This window comes from Amphiura filiformis, chromosome 13, assembly GCF_039555335.1.
Source record: "Amphiura filiformis chromosome 13, Afil_fr2py, whole genome shotgun sequence".
In the NCBI taxonomy this organism is placed as follows: domain Eukaryota; kingdom Metazoa; phylum Echinodermata; class Ophiuroidea; order Amphilepidida; family Amphiuridae; genus Amphiura; species Amphiura filiformis.
The window spans coordinates 57,344,037-57,365,996 of record NC_092640.1 but is presented as its reverse complement, the minus strand read 5'-3'; the positions used below and the strand labels follow the sequence as shown (position 1 = coordinate 57,365,996).

Sequence of the window (21,960 nt, the reverse complement as noted above, 5' to 3'; positions counted from 1 at the left end):
TACTGAGTTTTAGGAGTGAAGTTGTTCCAGACAAGTGGAAGCAAAGTAGAGGAATACCCATTTTATTTTTTGAAGAAGGGACAGGTTTGGAACAAGTAATTATCGCCGTCATACCAGCTATATGAGCATGCGTATCACAAATACATTACTAACTAAAACAGCCTCATGTACCTGTGCAATATATTCCGCAAAGTTAATAACAACCGCATCTAGCATATTAATGAAAGCAAGGAAGTATATCTCATCCCTCCACGGACCGGATGAGGCAAAGAAGCTTTAGATAATTATAGAGGATCAGTGTCTTGGAAAAATTCAGCATAACTTAGATATGCCCGGTTTCTATCAGTACAAACCAGTTTAAACATTTGGGATTCGAGCCCATGCATTTAAAATTCATATGAATAATGTCAACATTAAGCCACACGATCAGTGCAGCATGACACACGGTCCAGGTGAGCAGTGGATAAACTATAACAACGTTATAACAACTGGCACTTACCATGCTTACATCATCTAAAACTATGACCAACTACGTTCACAACGACTAATTTCTACCATATTTCAACACAAGACAGGGAAACATCAATGTAAAATACCACTCAATAGTTTTTGTGAGACATTGACTTTTTGATTTAATGGTCTACCCTCTCATTTGATACCGAGCATTTTAATTTTGCACATAAAGTCAATGGTGATTTTAACTCTTTTTAACAAAGTACTAGAAAGTAATATTTATCTGAAAAATGTCCTTAAAAACTTGTGTCATCGGAGAGTTATTGGAATTTGTAACATAATTGTGAAAGCAAATTCGGGATAAAATATACCCAAATCAATAAAAAAAATCTAACTTGTAAAAAGGGCAAAATGGGGGTATAACAGCAGTATATTCACCAGCCAGTGAGTAGTTGGCCATTTGAAAAATTCTTATGTTTGCTATATACTTTATGTATTGTGTACTGTGGCATTATGCTACCAGCCAATTGAACTGGAGTGGCAAACCGAACATATTTTTATTATGCCTTGCTCTTTGTATTGGCATTACATAATATTGAAATAGTCCATTGAAATATTGAATTGAATGCATATTTTTAGGTACTTACAACCAGTAAGAATCAATTCAATTCAATTCAATTCAATTCAATTCAATTATTGCATAATGTGTTTTCTGTTTAATAATATGAAATGGTTTCAAGTGTGCAAGCCTTTATTAGTGATGAACTGAATAGTTATACTAATGAATAATTCAAATGTGATTAAAAGCGGCACTCCTCAAACAAGGATTTTCAGTTATGTGTGTTTTTTGATGAATCTTTAATTTTATTCTTACAGATATCCATGATTATAAAAAGAATTTGTCATGTCAAAATTTGTGACAGATTCAAAAAAGAGAAAAAGATTCACCTCAAAAATCCCGGTAGGGGACGGTAGATGGAGGTATGGACCTTTTGTTAATGGGAGTCGACTTACCCATAGTTTGGCACTTGTGCAATATTTTGCATTTATTGTTGTTGTTGTTGTTGTTGTTGTTATTATTATTATTATTATTATTATTAGTGTTATTATTATTATTATTATTATTATTATTATTATTATTATCATCATCATCATCATCATCATCATCATCATTATTATTACCGTTGCATAGAATGGGGGTGGCGTTTGCTTAAGTTTCATTGATCACTGCAAGTAATGTCAATTTGATTAGGATTACCAAACCCTATTTCCGAGGCCTCTTTCTCCTAGGGTCTATGCTCACAACGTTTTTCATCCAGGAAATGAAAGTTGACGTAGTCTAGCAAATGGGGAAACTCAACATGTAGATACAATACAGGAAACTTGGCTTTAATTAATTGTGTGATCGTGCAACGCAACGCTACATTAAATTAAAGTATAAGAACTTCCATACCACACGTGTATTCAATCACTTTTCTCGCCAAAGCGATGGATACATAAATGTTGTTTGTACTTGAAAATAACAACACGATTTCTAAATTAACGATGGAAAGGACGTTTAGCTATTCACTGGTCGTAGTGAGTGTGTTGCTATACTTAAAAGAAGGGACATGAATGAATAAGAGCATCAGAGAAAGAAATGATGGTGGAGAATAAGAAGAAGTAATAAAACTTTTAGATAATATTCATGCGAATGTTTGATGCATGCATCACAGCCAACAGCGTATATTAAAATGGAACGAAATACAACACCAAAATAATTATAGATTACATAAAAAATAATCATAGAGTACATACAAACATGCACATTCATTCTGGTGTAAGACATTCTGAATTAAAACCATGAAAACAATGCAATGATCGGCCATGCAGCTGCAGCGTGATATTTAACCAAACCAAACGAGAATTCAATAATCACCAAGATCATCACCTGATAGATGAAGTTGTGAGCAGTGTCTTCATCCTAAATACCAACCATTGCACATGTTACGTCGTCACTTGGAGCTAAAACATATCATCGCTTTATGGCAAAGTTTAGTATCCCTGATAAAATATGACGGCTGCGAAATTGACCTGATATTATTCAGAAGGAGATACTGTACTCAAAGCATTCAAATGTCATTTTAGGGGTATACAAATATATTGTATAAAAGAACTCAGTCCTGACAATTTGTCTGTTTGAAATCCCAGCATGTGTTCACCAGCTTTATACCATCATACATGGAACTCCTGCAGAAATGCTTAAAAACTTGTCTCATTTAAACTTCAAGGATCAATTTGTCGCGGAATGGGATTTGAAAATGCTGAAGGGTTTCTTAACCGCATTTTTACAATCACGGAAAATCGCTGAGAGGTATATAGGATAAATGGATCTAATGGACAGGTTTGCGCGTCGCTCCATGTGATTTGTAGGTAATCTTATAACGTTTTATCGAGGATCAACATTGACTTTGTTGTTATAGTTCTACATGTTTTGTTGCCTCTTTACGTCTAGTATTTTTGATGACGTTAATGTTGTTCAAATGAGCTTAGGGTTTTTGCGTTTCCTATTTGTACGGGCAATATCATTTTTTAACTGTGCTACTCAAGTTGTTCACTCTAGCATTCTATAAAAAAATTTAAAAAAAAGTTTTTATGTTTACAGTTATGTAAACTTGGTTTAAAGAGGCCCTTCAAAACGGCAATGGTAATAAAATCACCTAAATGCCACTTTAACACTATATATAAAAATGTAAATGCCTGCTATTTAACAAGTAGGAAAAGCAATTCAAATCTTGGTAACATAAACATGTTTTATGATGAAATTTACCGAACAATTTTATTATAAAGCATAAGTTTTATTAGAATTGTTCAAATTTTACACGGATATCACACATTATTATAACTGTACATAGAGGCAAACATTATACTTAAGAATTTCATTTGCTGGAATATTTGTACAATAGTTATTGATTTTATATATACTGGAGTCAAATCTAACAAGTATTCCTGAAAAAAATTGGTGTCAGTTCCAATTTACAATGTAATTATTATTTGAATGTAATGTTAAAGAGAAGTTTTGCACTGTAGCGCTGACAAGAACATGAGTGGTACCGGTAGTTCATATATCATTAAATAGGCCCACATGCTTTGGCGCAACGTCAGCCTTCTATTCTTCAAATCTTTTCAGAGGGCGCACCACCAAATCACTCCACGATTTATGTACCAGTGAAATTCGGTTAAAATAGTCCACCGCTTATTTGAGCTTGTTGTGGCTTTATTTTCAAAAGATAATTGTCAAAATTCGCCCGTTTTCAGCTCATTTGCTTCTGGCAAGTGTCTACATGAAGGAATCTGAGAAAAAATCCCAATATTATATTTCAGAGGTGAGGTTTTGGCGCAAATTTACGTCCGGTTTCAAAAATGAGTGATTTTTTAGGTTTAAATTTGAAATGGAGCCTTGATCTTTGGTTCGAGTTGTATTTTTTCCTGAATGTATTTTATGCTTTCTCTCCCCCACCAGCTCCAAGTACAGATAAAATACAAAAAAGCTGAAAAGGAAAAAAAAAAAAAAAGATGTGGACACCGTCGGCTTTCCCCCGTGTATTATCGGCCGGTGCCATTATCACGTGACTGTAGAAAAATGCTGTTGCCACCAGATATAGGCTAATTAAAACAGCGTATTACTATCAAGACTTATGTTTGAAAGCTGTCCTCAGATCGATGCGTGAAGTTTCCAGTCCATCACACTACGTGCTCTATTTATTAGTCCATGTCGATATTATCAAGACAGAGATTGCGTCTGATGACGTCATCTGTCAAAGTCGTTGATGATGAACCGGCGGTAACGGCGTCTTATTTTAAGCTTATTGTTAATTTTGCACCTTCAAACCGTACAAACCATCTCAAAAGTTAGGTCTTTATAGTAGGAAACTTTCTTTAGCGGGGGGCACCATGTCAACAATGCCTAGAAAAGTTGCTTTTTGCCTTGTAAAAGTACGTAATTTTTCGGCATTTCCTGGTATCAGGTCGATTCGGCCCAAACCAATTCGTCCACAGTTGACTTGGCCATATGCCAATTCATGCATTGGCCCCAAGCTAAGTCAGCCACAAACCAATTCGATATCGACCAAAAGGGATAAACGATTTAATATGTTAATGAATAATATGTGACCGTCTATCACGAAACAGCTGTAAAGTCGGCTGGCGGTCAATTTTGTTTTATTTCGTGTTTAGAAAATATATCATAAGCTTTAAAATGAAAAATCATTTGACTCCAAACGATATCCAGAAGTAAAAAACAAAGGGGTTAAGTGCACAACGTACAAAAAAGTGACTATATCTCATTAACCGATGATCCTACAGATATGCGACCACTGACTTTTCTGTTCCTTTTTGACATATGGCACGACTCTCTAAGATATTTGGTTAAATTTTTAAAAAGTGACTATATCTTATTGACCAATGATCCTACAGATATGCGACCACTGACTTTTTTTTTGTTCCTTATGACTAAGGGAAAAGTTTGACATATCTCACGACTCTGTAGGAAATGATGTATATCATCATCATCATACATCACATTTTATTTTCATTGAAATCAACATACAAAATATATATAACAGACACAACATTTGAATGAGGAGATGCTCAAAAAAAGGCCTGAAGCGAGCACCCCTTACACTGCCTTAAGTTACAACATACAATTACACAAAGCTAACAAATAAAAGAAAGAGGAGAAGAACATGCAAAGAAAGAAGCAATATAAATATTTATAACATTTCATATCTAGACATTCCACAGTTCACAGAAGAAATTGATAGTTGGGGTGGAGGTGGGTGGGGATGGGTGAGGTCATTAAATAATGCCTAAATATTAGATGTAATTTTTTATTAGACTTTTCTTTATTTGTAACTTAAACTGGTTTACTGATTTTGCCATCTTTATATATTTATCAGTAATATTCCATTTCCTAGGACCGGCAGCTCACCGGAAGCCCGTGTTGTGAGGGCCACAATAACTGCGGCTACGTACCCGGGCTACGTACAGATACGCGAACGCTGACTTTTTTTGTTCTTTTAATATGACCTGAGGAAAAGTTCGACATATCACACGACTCTTTAGGATATTTGGTTTAAAAGATAGAGGGTTAAGTGCACAAAGTACAACGAATTGGTTTGTGACCAAATGCAAGACATCAAGGCATCTAAATATACAGATTTGGTGTAAAAACAACGGTTATGGAGAAAATCACGAAATAGTTTTGGCCAACTTTTTTTGTACATCAATATACAGGGTTCGAATTAGCATGTGGGCGAATTGGTTTGGGGCTGAATTGACGAATAGTATTGATATCGATATTGATATTTTTACCCACGTAATATTTCGATATGATGATTCGAATTGTCACGTGATCGACAAACCTGTACTAAAGGTGTCAGTTCTGCAGGAACTGACACAAAAATGCTCGTTTTGTTAAGTGTACATTAAGGGTAGACGAGGAGTTGTTGGTCGAAGCAACCAAAAAAATCGATTTTCATTCTCTAGATCAATAAATTATTGACAAATAACACCTTGATGTTTTGCAAAGGTTCATTCTACAAATTATATAATTTGAAAACTTGCTTAATTTATTGTTGTTAATGAGTTATGTACATTTTACAAAAGTGTTGTTGTTTCAGCCCTCTTTACAACATAACTCAAGAACCACAGGACCTACAAAATTATTTCTGTGATATTTGAATTCTTCTACACGCTCGCAAGGAAATGAGCAATGCAATTTTTGCCAAAGCTCATTACCATTCGCAAGATGTTGTGAACTACCAAATCGCAACACTTTAAAATAGTGTATTACCTTAACGTTACACGGTTAATCGATAAAGATAAAATGCCATGTCCATTATACAGGTATTAAAATGCATTATACAAGCCATTAAAGGGTAATATCTAATGTTATTTCAATGCATTGAAATCGAATTGAATTGAAATGAAATTTGGGCGATTTTCATTTCAATGCATTGGAATTGAATTGGAATCGAAATGAGTGGGCTTGGGCATGAATTGAATTGGATTGGAATTGAAATCATTGTGAGCAATGAAGAATTGAATTGGATTGGAATTGAAATCAAGTTGAGTGATGAAGAATGAAGTGGAATTGAAATGAAGTTCAGCTTTGATTTCAATTCAGCATTTCAATTCACAAGCAGATGTCTGTGATTCCAGATCATTCCACCTGTAAAAAGCACCCTTCCCCCATGAAGTTCTGCTATGTTTAAACAAGCAAACTGTTTTCCCTTAACATGATAAATAAAAAGAAACAGTGGTCACCATAAACTGGTACAAAACATAAACATAAAGTGTTACAAAACATATTGCAACTAAGTAATCTGGAAAGCTTTCATTTAAAGATGATAGCATAAAATACACATATATTGAAGAAAATTAAAAGTATAATATGATATCATTTCTCATACACAGGTACAGTTAAACTTTTTGAGACTTTTTTGGAGTTCTTCTTAATCTTTCTTTAGAAGAATATCAACTGTCTCTCTTGTCATGTGGAAAATTATAGGTTCTATGTTCATAAAGACACTAATATCTTCTAACATGATGCAAATTGATTCTTAGCATTCCCAATCTTTTAAATTGCTTGATATGATCGATAATGTGAGTATGAGACCCCCCCCCCCCAACTTGCCAAAGATCTCAAACTTTTGGCACTGATCATAAAGCCCTTATTTTTCTCAAGCTCCTAATTTTTATGCTCAACTGTCATTGTACATTTGAACAAATTTTGAGAAAACCATTAAAGAAAATGCTTAGGCCTATATCTTTGACAGCTTTTTTCACACTTTTCAAAAGTACAAGGATTTTGTAGTAGGGGCTATGTACCCGGGCTATGTAATAGTATCAAAACCTTGATTTTTGACATCTTTGAGGTCAGTGTGGGGGCAGGGTCCCATTATCAATCATATCACACACCTTAAGTTTAGAAAATGATGTGCATGGTGGACAAGAAGTTAAGACAAATATTAGGAAGTCAGTCATCTAAGAACTAAGAAGTTCCAAAGTTTCATAAAAATAGGACCCAGAGGTCAAGGATCACTCGCATTGTTTGAATGTGAAAAGTGAGTATAATTGGTATAACATTTAAAACATGCACTGCAAAAAACAGCGTCTAAATATTAAACACCATTCTAGACACCATCTTGTCCTCGATTTGTAAACATTGCTATTTTCTAAATATGTTAAGTAAAAAAAAAAAAATGCCTTGTGTTTAGATATTAAACAATTAATGTTTCGAAGTATGACATTTGTGTTTAGATTTTACATGTGTTTACAAATCGAGGACAAAAAGTGTTCAATCTCTAGACACAATTTTGCAGTGTGCCTTTGGTCAATTAACACAAACTGCAACTGTATTGGAATTGGAATTGAATTGGAATTGAAATGAATGCTCAGAATTGAATTGAAATGGATTAGCTGTTAATTTCACTGCATTGGATTGAATTGAATTGAAATGATTTTGAAATTGACACATTGAATTGGAATCGAATTGAATTAATTCTAAAGCAAGGTGGATTGAATTGGAATTGAATAGGAAGACTCCAGGTATAGAAAGAATTGAATTTGAATAGAATTGAAATCAATTTTCTGGAGTGAAATAACAATAGACTAATATCATTCATTATATGAAAAAAACAACAACAAAAACAGAATGTTACATAATATTAATAAATGAAATAAGTTATTGTCGTTAATATTCATGTCAAGATAGCTCCAAAAAACATGTCCGATGCTTTTATTTTTCATATTTTTCTACAACAGGATAAAAAAATCCACCTGACCAAAGGAGCAATTTCAATGGCATTTTTATCACAATGCAGCCTGTAAGAAATAAATTGCGACAAGTTACTTATGGGCAATTCCAAACAAGCTCATCTTGGATGGTCAGTGAAATTTTTTCACTGGCTGTCATTTGTGTATGTGTTGACTTGTGTTAAAAACCTTTCTCAAGCTCAACCAAATTGTGAAAATTTAAAAGTTATGTCAAGTATTTGATCTCATATTGTAGCTGTATTTTCCGAAAACATACTTTTCTTTGAGGAAACGGTGTTCATTGTTACAAAAAACATGCTTGTTTGCATAAATTTGCACATTCCTGACTGGTAAAAGCGACAAAACTAAATTAAAACACAGCAGGTGGTCCATACTGTAAAAGTTTGGGGAAAATATGCACGTAAATATAAAGTTTATAATCAACTCAAAATATAAACAACAGAAATTTTCATATTTTATAACGCGTATTTTCGTTACCATTGTTTGATTATAGCACAGCATAGCAATTATAACATAATGTTGATTTTCATTGCAACAAGAATGCAGAGCAAATTTATTCATCCATCCAATGTAACAAAAGTAATTTTCAAAAAGTGTTTTGCGGTGGTAACGACCAATTAAAGTTGTATTATTTTGCAACGTTGCGGAATGCAAGGATACATAATTCAGCGAGCGAGGGTTGGTCAATAATATCCCGTAACTATTACTTATCTCCGATCATGCATGACTTAGATGACTGTTACTTACGATCAATAAAGTTTGTACCTTTGTCTTTCAAAACACATAACAATTATTATTAGAGTACCTTTAATTACGTAATCTCATTTGCAGAAAGTCATTGATATATGTGACCCGGCAGCACAAATGAGCCGTAAATTCCCTAAATTGTATTCTGAGTTACGGTGTAAAATGTGTACGAAGGTCATATTCATCGGTAACTAAAGCTGCCCCGACATCCGTCTCATTTCGATAGTCAAAAACTAAACTAATCAATAATCCTATTGTTGAAGTGGATAATAAGCTTCTACCTTAGATGGCTATAGAACTTTTAATAGCTCTGGTCTTTGTTTGCTTATATTGCTAAATCCTGTTCAAGTGGTGGTTACCAGGCATTGTATTTTGTACAGGTATGCATAACCAACAATTAACAATGAGAGAACTTTCTTAAACCTCGTTGACTTGGGGATGATTTGAAATGACCGCCAATTATGACTGTTTGATATTTATTGCCAACAATGTGGAAAAAGAGACACATGTAAAAACGCAAAAAGCTATAATTTTGTTGAAGGAGCAAAGTTTAACAAACCATAACCCCGATTCTGGATATCGTTTGAAGTCAAATGATATACCATTTTTAAGTTTATGATGTTTATTTTTAAACATGAAATAAAACAAAATTGACCGGGGGAGGAATTTACGGCTCATTCGCCGTGGACGGTCACATATGTGACTGGACGCGGCGAAACAGCCGTAAGACAGCCGTAAGAAGTCGGCCCCGGTCAATTTTGTTTTATTTCGTGTTTAGAAAATATATACCATAAGCTTTAAAATGGTATATCATTTGACTTCAAACGATATCCAAAAGCGGGGTTATGATTGGTTGAACTCTGTTCGCAAAATTCTGTGTTCGGCTTTAATTCAATGCCACTTTGATTATTCATCTTCTTCATGGTATTCCGGTCTCAGTCAACGGCTTAAAAACAAACTTCAAATCACTCAAAATAAAATGGTGCGCTATATTTTACATCTAGAACCCCGGTCACATATTGGTCAAACCGAACTTAACAGTCTGAATTTTTTTAATGTAGAGTGTCGAGTAAAATTTTTAAAATTATGTCATGTGCACAAAATTTATTATGGGTCAAGTGCCCCCTACCTGTGCCAGTTTTTTACCAAAACCTCTGAAATTCACAACTATAATACTAGAAGGCGGCTTTTTAATTTCCATGTGCCTAAAATCAAAAGTTCAGCTGGCACTACTTTTTATTACAGTGCAATTCGGGATTGGAACATGCTTCCAAATGAATCTTAATCATTTCAAGAGTGCAATCAGGAAACTTTTCAGTAATGGCTAATTTCCAGTGGGGTCTGTTGTCCATTGTGTGCTTTCTTTCTTCTTTTGTTTATACTCTTGCCTTTTTTGCCAAAATCTTTCTTTCAAGGACCCCATTGGAAATAAGCCTGAAACATTGGCTTTATGGGTTATCCCGGTTCCTAGTGTATTTTTATCTTCACATTGTATATCTTTTAATTTCTTATTTTGTCAAGTGTTATATTTATGTAATGTATTTTAAACTGTGCAATATAATATTTTTATGTATTTTGTATTATGGAACCAAATAAAATCAATCAATCAATCAATTCCTTCGACAAAATTGTATTTTCTATCGGTTCTATATGTGTCTCTTTTTCTACATTTCTGGTAATAAATATCCAACAGTCATAATAGGCGGTCATTTCAAATCATTCCCAAATCAACGAGGTTCAGAAATATCCTCTCATTGTTCATTGTTGATTATACATAATTTTATAGTTAGGGGAAAAAGTTCAATTTGTCCCTCGCGAAAATCCCGGCATTTTTCGCTAGAGGCCAAAATCCAAAATGGCCGCCGCCACCATTTTGAAAATTTAAGTTTTGAACCAGAGCACCTATAATCATGCACAAAGACACTTTTTCGGATATGTCGAGTACAAGGATTCCGATTATTTGGGGTTTGGACTGCTTTATCGGCGGTCTACGTCCCTTATCTGGGGTTACGGCGCATTATCTGGGGTTTAGGTTCCTTATCTGGGTTTAGACTGCGATATGCTAAGGTTAAGGCATCTTAGCCACAGGTAAGGAACGTAAACCCAGGATAAGGCCGTCTAAACCACAGATAAGGCGCCTTATCCCTAGATAAGGGATGTAAACCCAAGATAAGGCAGTTTAAACCCCATTTAAGAGACATGAACCCCAGATAAGGCGGAAATGACACACTTATGCTTCTGCTCTCATTCAAAAATCACATTTACGCTCTACCAAATGGGGCCATCTTGGATTTCTGGGCAAAAATTATGTTGTAATGTAAAATTAATGGCAGATTCGGATTTCTTGGGGTCGACTTACCAGAAAAAGTGTCTTTGTACACGATTTTAGGTAATCTGGTTCAAAACTTATTTTTTTCAAGATGGCGTCGGCGGCCACCATCTTGGATTTCTGGGTAAATATGAGTTTGTAATGTCAAAGTAATGTCAAATTTGAAATCCTTGTGGTCGACTTATCCAAAAAAGTGTCTTTGTACACGATTATAGGTGCTCTGGTTCAAAACTTAAATTTTCAAAATGGTGGCGGGGGCCATTTTGAATTTTACTTATTGCTGGCTATTACACAGGTATATGACAAAATCCGATCCAAAAATCTATCAAAAGCATAACGTACAGTTCTCTATCATGATCATAGTCAAAAACACTACTGAGCATAATACAGCGTTCGTAAATTGATTGAAGTTTGTTCCCATTAAATCATATTACGGATCCAACGCGCTAACTTTAAGCTTTCATTACATTTCTTGGACCTGTTATAAATAGTAATCGACCAATTTGCGGCTAGGAATATATTAAAATATGCGAACTCTTGTACCAAGCCCGTTTTAAGCATCGCGGAACATTTTGGCAGATCGGTATTATGTAAATCCATTATCATTCAAATCTGCGATCTTTCCCACTTTGCGGAGTTACTTAAGGGATCTAAAATGAGCGTTTATTGCGTTTCGACTGTATTTTTTGTGGGACATTAGAGCACCTCAGACCTATCGAATTGCATTCTGAATACGAAGCATGTCTTTCTGATATCAAATAATTTTCATTTTTGAAAATCACAATATAATACAAATTTTATGACAAATTTTTGATATACAAAGTCCTCAAAGTCCTCGAAGTAAATTATATAAATCTAATGATATATTCTTAAAGAGTATGTAGCAGGGAGGAAAAGCCGACGGTCAATTGAAAATTTTGACCTTTCATATTGAAGATATGGATTTTTTCCCAAAAAGACCTTTTTTTTTTGTGTTTTGGAAAAAAATCCATATCTTCAATACGAAAGGTCAAAATTTTCAATTGATCGTCGGCTTTTCCCCCACCTACATACACTTTAAGTACAAATCATCAGATTTATAAACGTTTACTTTAAGTACTGTTAAATATCAAAAATATCAATTTTTAACGATTTGCCATTAAATGTGTATTAAATTGTGAATTTCAAAAATCAAAATTATTTGATATCAGAATGACATTCTTCGTATTCAGAATGCAATTCGATATGTCTGATGTGCTCTAATGTCCCAAAATAAATACTGTCCAAACGTTCATACTCCTTCCCTTAAAGAATACTTCAATTAATTTCTTTGAACTTCTTTTTATTGATCATTGAATACACTACGTCAAATGCAGGAAACACAAGTGCGCATGTTCGATGCTTAAATTCTGCGCAGTGTCGCTGTGATGAATAAGCACTGTTTCCAATATTATTAATTAATAAATACCTGATGAGCAAAGTTATTTAATTACATCAATAAATATAAAGACCAAATAAATTAATCTGAAATTAAATGTAATATTAAAGATAGCAAACACATCACAATAGGCTCTAATGACAATCCACCAAGGCCAAATACTTTTAAGACATATAAAACTGTATTTACTCCAATTGATAATTGCAATTTAATCATAAAAAAATGCGTCGTTGTTGTTGTATGTTAATAGATAATTGCAATTTAATCATAATAAATGCGTCGTTGTTGTTGTATGTTAATAGATAAATGCAATTTAATCATAATAAATGCGTCGTTGTTGTTGTATGTTAATAGATAATTGCAATTTAATCATAATAAATGCGTCGTTGTTGTTGTATGTTAATAGATAATTGCAATTTAATCATAATAAATGCGTCGTTGTTGTTGTATGTTAATAGATAATTGCAATTTAATCATAATAAATGCGTCGTTGTTGTTGTATTTGCGTTCATTGACCTAACCTTGACAAAATTCGATGATAGCATGTACGGTAGGGTGAATCTGAAAAAAAAAAACAATAGATTTTTTAATGCGCTACCCTCTCATTTGGTACATTATGGTTAAAAAAACATCGCATGAAAAAAAATATTAGTTTTGAGCAAATCCTACCGGACATTGAAACTTTGTGTTTGAAGTCAATGTGATTTTTGAGGTGAATCTTTTTCTCTTTGTTTTCACTTTCAAAAAGTCAGATGGATGCCAAAAGACTGTCACAAATATTTGACATTTGACGTGTCTGAAGTGCTCTCATGTCTCTCAAAAATATACTATGCAAACGTTGCTATCCGATTCCTTAATGGAATTATCTTAATAAATTGTATTGTAATGCAATATACTTCAGAAATGCATCAAATGTATTCCGATGAAGGCAATATTAAAAGGTGCCGCGGAACTTCTATATCCTGAACAGCCACGTTCTGCCACCAATATTTAGTTCTGTCGACCATATAGAAGATGTCTTAAAGGGATTCTTTGCTTTTGCTTTTTTGTTGTATTTTTCTCAATAAAAGCTACCACTAGATTATCTTCCCACAGGCCACACCCTCCAACATCTTTCTCTATTTGATAAAAAACACAAATTATTGACAACGATTTATAAGTATAGGTTTTGCTCTTCGCGTTGCTCACGGCAACTTGTATATATTAGTTGTGCAATTCGCAATTTCCCATTTCTTTCTTTGGCTCATTTCGTTGAAACGTTAGACGATGCCGATAGTCGATTTTTGATCAATAAAAAATTGCTATTAATCATGACGAACGCATTCAGTTGAACTCTAAATTATACAGATGTTTATCACAAGTAAAGTATTCAATAAATGGTCATAGAAAATGATGATTAATTTTTTATTATTATTATTACACACTATTTATAGGGCGCTCAGCGGAGCACACAGCGCCTTATAAAAAGCATCAATACACAGTACAGCAATACACAAGGAATAAAAATGCAGTAAAAAGAAATGCAGAAAAAACACTGCACCAGGTGTCTTTTCCACTGGGAAGAATATTCCAAAGCCGAGGTGCAACAACAACAAAGAAATTAACCCCGTCTCGCTTTCTATAATTTGGTTCACCTCAAGTTTGGTAGTGACGTATGTGCGTATTTTGCTCGCTGCAGTATGTAATCGCGCACGGAAAGTTAAACGCGCTGAGTGTACACGCACGCGTACAGAGCCGGGTTGTTGGCACGCTTACGGCGCAACCGCGAAATAGCATTGACGTCACTACCAAACTTGAGGTAATAGATCGAGGAACAGAGAGCCTTGTTGAATCAGAAGTAGAGCGAAGTCTGCAGGGGCGTAGCCAGCCCTCTCTGCCAGGGTGGGCAAGGCTCAAAAAATTTCCCCCCAATTGTTGAACCCAATAGAGCGAAGCGAGCGTAGCGCCCAAAGGCGTGGGGTCCAGGGGCCCGCCTTAGGGCCCCTGGTGGGGTCCAGGGGCAAAGCCCCTGGTGGGGGTCAAGGGGGTGAAGCCCCCGGAAGCTCATGGGTTTTGGGCATTTATATACCATGAGGAGCAGCCTCCTTGCATACATTTGTAACATTTTTATGTGAACATTTTACCATATAAAAATGCAATTTACAATGTAAACAACAATACAATAAAAACAATAAATAAAAACAATACTGATATTCTTGAGTTGATTTAATAAGTTGTTCTCATTCTCGATATCTGCATGGTATAAAGTTCAAAAAGCATAGTAATGGCCACTCGGCCATTGCCGCGCATTTGCCGACAGAGTATAGGCCTACACTGATATTCCTGATTTACCAAGTTGTTCTCAATATTGATAAATGAATGCATAGTATACAGTTCGAAAGGACACTATTTTAACTTTCTGTGCTTCACCTTATTCACCTTCATTTTTAAAAACATTTAAAACACATATTTTCTGCAATCAGCCATGTGTCATGTCACATGTAAAATCGGCAATTTCAATAACTTAACAGAAGTTTACAGAACTTCATTGAAACTTAGAATAAACACAGTTACACATAACAAGTTTTATTTTGTACAATGTATGGTTTAAATTACACTTTAACCCTTTACGTCAGTCCTTCATATTTTTGTGACCTATTGACTGAACAAAGCTGTTTTAACAAACTAATTTAATAAGATATGCGCTTCTTGCACAACACCATACATGTACTAAGTATTGCTTTACACTGATCATGTTGATAATTGATATCTAAAAACATACATGTGCAGCAATTTACAACAAAACTAAGTGAGAAAATCAGAAAATCATGGAAAATTCCTGACAAAAGGGTTCAGTATTGCCTTAAATATTATGTTTCAGAACCTTTTTCACTTTTTTTCATAAAGTTGTCTATATATCACGTTGATCATGTTGATAATTGATCTAAAACTCTAAAAACACATGCTGCAATTTACAACAAACATGACAAAGTACAAAAAATCATGGAAAATTCCTGACTAAAGGGTTCAATTGCCTTAAATATTATTTTTTTCAGAACCTTTTGTTTCTTCACTTTTTGTCATGAAGTTGTCTGTATATCACATTGATCATGTTGATAATTGTAATTGATCTTTAAAAACTAATAGCATGTGCACAACAACTTATTGAGAAAATCATAGAATCTTGACAAGGGTTCAATATAAAATTAAATATTATGTTTCAGAACATTTTTGTTTTTCACTTTTTGTCATAAAGTTGTGCATATCAGTGAAGTACAATTCGCCTTTGTCTCATTGTACTGAACATGTCTATTACTGCATCAAAGTTAATTGTGTCAACAAGGTCTCTCTCAATGCTTATTGTGGCCAGTGAGCTTAGTCTTTCTTCGGACATCGTAGATCTTAAATATGATTTTATTAGTTTCAAGCGACTGAAGGACCGTTCTGCAGTTGCAGATGATATTGCAATAGTTCCTAGAATTAAATATAAAACAGTTAAATTGGGATATGCGTTATTCAGATCGTTTTCTTTGATTACTAACAGCATGTCTTGTACTGATTGAGGTTTCTTTTCAGCAAACACTTGGGAATCTTTAAAGAAATGAGTGAATTGTTTGTATTCAGATAAAACCAAATCCTTATCTACGTCACTCTCATAAATTGCTGAAAGTTCTTTGATGCCTTCAATATCTCCAATGTTGGATGGCATCAAACATGCAAAACGTTTTACTACAGAGTGGTAGTCTTCAAATCGCGATTCTAATTCACCATGGAGGGTATCATATATACGATAAAACACATTAATTCTGAATCGATCTTCTGGATCAATGACAGGATCGTCACGTGTACGTTCACCTGGCATGTTCTTTCGTCGGCGAATTCTTGGTGTAGTAAATTCATTTGGTACACCTTCTTCTTCAGCAGTAGTACGGGCTTTATGAAGCAATTCTTGAAAGTGAGTATCAGTTCGGTTTTCCTTTAATGTTTTCTGTGTTGATTTCACTGTGCGACTAGCAGTAACAAGATCCATCGATTCCTTTTGAAGGTACTCAGATAGACCTTTTATATCTGTCAGTATTTCCATCCATATTTCTAACATAAGTAGGAACTCGATATTGCTAATAAACCCTAGTAAACCGTTAATATCTGCCCTACTTTCAGCATTTCGTTCACTTTCCGCAAGATTTTCAAGGGCTAGTAATAAGGCCGGATAGGTTTCTTTGATGGATTTTACTGCCTCTTGTTTACAGTACCATCTGGTATCACATTGTTTGTGGAGCTTTTTGGCTGGAAGACTAAGCTCTTTTTGGGCAGCTTCCAGAGCATTATGCCGCGGTTGACTCTTTGTGAAAAAGTTGTATATTTTTTGAATTGTTCCAAAAAAAGTAATAGCTTCTGTGCATTCACTGCAGGCATCGCACAATACCAGATTTAAGTTATGTGCACAGCAGTGCACATAAAGCGCAAGATCATTTTCTTCCTTGACGCGTGTCTGCAGGCCAGAGAGTTTCCCGCTCATGTTTGCAGCGCCGTCGTATGACTGACTTCTTATCAGCTTGATTTCCAGTCCCAAATCTGCCAAGATTTCCTTCAATCGATCAAATAATGATTGGGAGTCAGATTTGTTTATGTCGGTAAATAGAAGAAACCGTTCTTGTATTCTGAAGTGTTCATCAACGTAACGGATGCAAAATGACAGCTGATCAACATGGGAAATGTCAATTGTGGAGTCCATGATCACGCCAAAATAATGAGCCTGCTTAATTTCTGCTATTATGCGATCTTGAATGACCTGTGCTATGGAACTGATGAATTCATTTTGAATTTGCGGACTTAAATAGCTGGCATTTTTTGGGGCAGTTGCTAAATGCTTTGCTATTGAGGCATCATACTTAGCCAAGAGCTTGATAAGTTCTAGAAAGTTACCATCTTGTGATGATTTTCCAAAACATGAATGAGCGGTTTCTTGTGATTGTCGAACAGCTTTGATAGATTCATTGTGGCCCCTGAATGCTAAGTTCTGTTTTGATAAGTATAGTGTTGCATCGAGAAGCCTACAAAGAACTTTGCGATTTTCCATTACCTGTCTTTCACGAGCGCGTTGCTGTTCTTGATTTACAGATTTGCCCAATTTCAAGCGCAGTTTTGTTTCTATTAAAACCTTCACTGCTTGTTTATGGAGGTCGCAGTTCTCATGATTGACAAATTTTGTGCTAGCATCTCGCCATCTTTTGTATCCTTCATTTGGATCAGCAAAGTTGGGGTTATATGCAGGATCAGATTTATTAGCAAATAACCAGCAGGGAAAGCAATATGCACGGTCTTTAGCTGGTGAATATACTAGCCAGTCACGATACGATTTCATGCCATTTTTAAGTTTAGGACAATACCACTGTCGAACGAAACTACGACCTTTCTCATTCTTTGCAAAGTCAAACCCTTCGTTCAAACCTGGCTGGCAAGGCCCTTCAGCGAGGATGGCATGACATAGTTCTGGTGTCACCGGTTTGTTAATGAAGTGGACAGGGTCAGTAGGGAATGGCAAGGTTTTGTTGATGAGAGGAATTGCAGTGGCAGTAGGAACAGGGTTGCTTGCATTTTCTGCCATAGGAACCGGGATAGGAACATCTGTGTCACTCCCTTCATCAGTCATATGAACATCTGAATCACTTGCCGCAGCCATCTCAGTAGTTTCTTCTTCACTCTCACTTTCTGCACTTGAAACATGTGTATCTTCATGGTGCGCAGTGTCTGGATTGTCGTCGTCTTTCGGTTGTAAAGGCACTGAACGCTTTTTGCCAAATACAGATGCAATGTTCTGCCACCCCTTTTCACTGACTGGTTGCCCTCGATGTTTCAATTTAGTGTGGTTCTTGAGTTTGTCTCTTCTTATCTTGATGCCACAATAGCCACATTGGGTTTTTTCCTTGCTTACGAAGCTGGACATGTTTGTGATGTTTGTCACTAGTGATTGACTGTCTGCAGATTGAGCACCGTGACAAATTAATATCTGTAGATAAACACAAGGGAAAGTAAATTTAGAAACTTATCTATTCTGAATTAAAATAATAACCTATATTACCATGAATATGAAGGCCCCTATAAGGTAAATGCCATTTATTTCCTTTCATAATTTGTATAGATGGCATTGTATGTTCAGAATCAGAGTACATGTGATTGTGAATTGATGTGGTATAACTATAAACAAAACAACTTGACATTTGACAAGCAAAGATTTTGCATACAAACCTACAAACATATTTCAATTTCGATATAGATATAGTCTTTAGCATACTTGAATTACTTGACCTAGTAAAAACAAATTATCTTCTTTTTTCCATTGCACTTAGTAGGCCTAATTAGGCCTAACCAGGTATCCTTGTTTTAAATAATGGAGAAATCAACTTCAAATTTATGTATTGCCAACAATGGCACATTGATTAATGAAAATTGAAAATACAGTACAAATTAGGCCTATACTGTAAGATGTACACAATCAAGTCTGTGTCCGTATCCGCTAGAAGCAGGGTCCTGAAGTAGCTGGAAAAGACCAGTGAGATATTTAAATGCATATGATTTTATAAATAATTCTTTGTTTTCCCACAAGAGGTATCACATGATTGGTCCCGTCCATAAGCATAGATTAGCCACGCAGCTAATTTCTAATTGCTGCAAGCGCTTCAAGGCGGTGAATTCGCGCACGGAGCCATCACACGTTTAACTACTGGTATTCACGTTACAGTTCTCATGTTCAAAATCCCCGCTCTAAATACAAGCTTCTTGCTTCGAAAATGTTCCAGAAATGGCATCATTCTGATGCGCGACATATTCCACAAATATTTCGAACAAAATGAAAGACAAGAAGCCATATACGAACAAGTAAACCTGCAAATGTGTGTCTCAACCCCATTAGCTCAGTTCGTAAACAGCCGGACTTTGGTACAATTTCATGTTTTCAAAAGCGCACGATAGTAAGCACAATCGAGTATTTACGGTATATGACAAAAAGTTGGCTATTTTACAGCTTTATATTTATCCAGAAAGGTTATACGCACTCACCACCAACACTTCGAGTGCCCAAGAGAGTGGTCTGGGCCAAACATAACCTAACTGAAATTTCCACGGCATACTTGGTTGCCAAGATATAAACTTTTTACATGTTAATCTTTTTATATTTTCTATTATTTTTGCTCCTTATATTTACCTATATTTCGATTTCATTATTTTCGACTTTGGTCTGATTGTGTCACATTTCTGCAACAATAATTTACTATCATTCGAAGCATCCAAGACACGCGCTAATCTATCACCATTTCATAGGCACACGTGGTATAGAATATCTGTAATTACCTAACTGCTTACAGATTCCATCAGCGACATAACGTAAAACTAGCACGCTTCTTCATCATCATATAAAATGATCAATGGGAATCACAGATCCGGGTTTACATGTATATATTGGGTCGCAAATCCGGTGTCAGTATCATTAGATTATGTAATAAAGTAGGACGCACCAGCGGTCAAGTCGATCAACATGCTAGTCTATGCAACAACAAACCAATTTGACGACTGTAGTCTTATTATTCGTATCTTCTGACACCTGGTATTTTACTTTTCTATTACTTATTGCTTGTTTTCTTCTTTATTTTTTTGGATGTATTTGGACCTTTTCGTTTGCTAAATGTGTCTAATTTTTTTCCAAAAATCCAAATCTTTCTTTGCAAAGTGAGAAATCTATCTGAATGAAAATTTTGAAAAATGACAGTAACATTCCGTTGGTTTTACAGTTCTTGAGTTATAGGAAAATGTATTATTTTGACCAATAAGTCAAGAATTAACCGATCTTCTTAAAAGGTTCATTAGGTTTTAGAAACTCATAATATACATTTCATCTTGTCAAATCCATAAGTTATTTTATTGACCTGTCAGTTTCGACCATCTTGGGGATGGCCATCTTCTGTGCGCTGTTGCACCCTAGTTGGTGTACAGAAGTTGGCTCGAAAAACACCACTCTGAAGATGGCCATCGCCAAAGATGGTCGAAACTGTCAGGTCAGTACAGTAAATAACGTTTGGTTTTGACAAGATGAAATGCATATTTCATAGGGCCCTATGTATATCATGTGCTATGCACTGACTGGGCTACCCTGGTAAAATATGACTTAATAAATAAATAAATATTATGAATTAACAGATCTATACCTACCCACCAGACATTTCACGTTGGTATATATATATCTGTGTTGATTAGCCTTTTATCATTAATGGATACCACCACCATTTCTTTTTTCATTACACTGTTCGTATAGGTCAATAACAATATATTTGTAAGTACAATATGCATGGCAATGTGTGAACATAATAGACATAAATACAACAATCACGGAATTTACTGCAACAGATTAATATTACCAGCTTTTTACTCTTGAAACAATGTTGCACTCAAAGTTCCGGACGACTATCTGATCGTATTTTGTTATGGTCCCTAAAATGACCCAGGCCAAAATCACCTGCTATAATTGAAGACCGAATTAAAAGAATAGTTTGCGAATGATGTCCTGTCAACTGCGCAGGTCAGCAAACTAGTCATTTTCATTCGGTCTTTAATTATACCGAGTTCTCTCAACATCAAACACAAAAACACACTGTTTAATATATAGAACAACTTATGATCATGTATTGATCAGTATATGATTTCTAAATATAGCTCATAACATCACCACAAGCCAATCAGAATCATTAATCTCTATAGATTGTTACTCTAATAGCGCAAGCGTTTAATCTTCCAAAACTTCTACATATAACTAAATGTGAATTTCTTGTTCACTTTACTGATAACCATTTTCCATGAATTTCTAGAATATTCCATGTATAAACAAATGGAGAATGGAGATAAACATCAGAACAAGTGAAAGCTAATGTCTGATGACGAACTATATAACTTTTAATAAATATTATGGAATATTGTGGGGGCACATAACAATATCTTGTTTCAAACTTGTTCATCGAAGTATTATGTAGACTTGAAACAGTTTCCTCAGTCTGTTCCATTTAATTCTCGCGTTTCACAATACGATGCGCCTCCAGCGGTCGCTGGGTCGAGGCCAAAATACGCAGTGTATCATGGGAAAATGAGTCGACATCAAAAGCCCGCGTACTCCCAGCAAACACAAAAACGTTTGTAAAACGTTTTAAATAAGTTATTTTTTGGGTTTTGG

General features: G+C 35.1%; 1 protein-coding gene across 1 annotated transcript; it reads right to left on the bottom strand.

The window, feature by feature from the left end:
- Nucleotides 1-16,008: 16,008 nt before the first annotated feature.
- LOC140167780 (zinc finger MYM-type protein 1-like) lies at nt 16,009-18,690 on the bottom strand. Its single transcript, XM_072191073.1, has one exon. It carries the CDS (start codon nt 18,688-18,690, stop codon nt 16,009-16,011), a length of 2,682 nt encoding a protein of 893 aa, XP_072047174.1.
- Nucleotides 18,691-21,960: the final 3,270 nt, after the last annotated feature.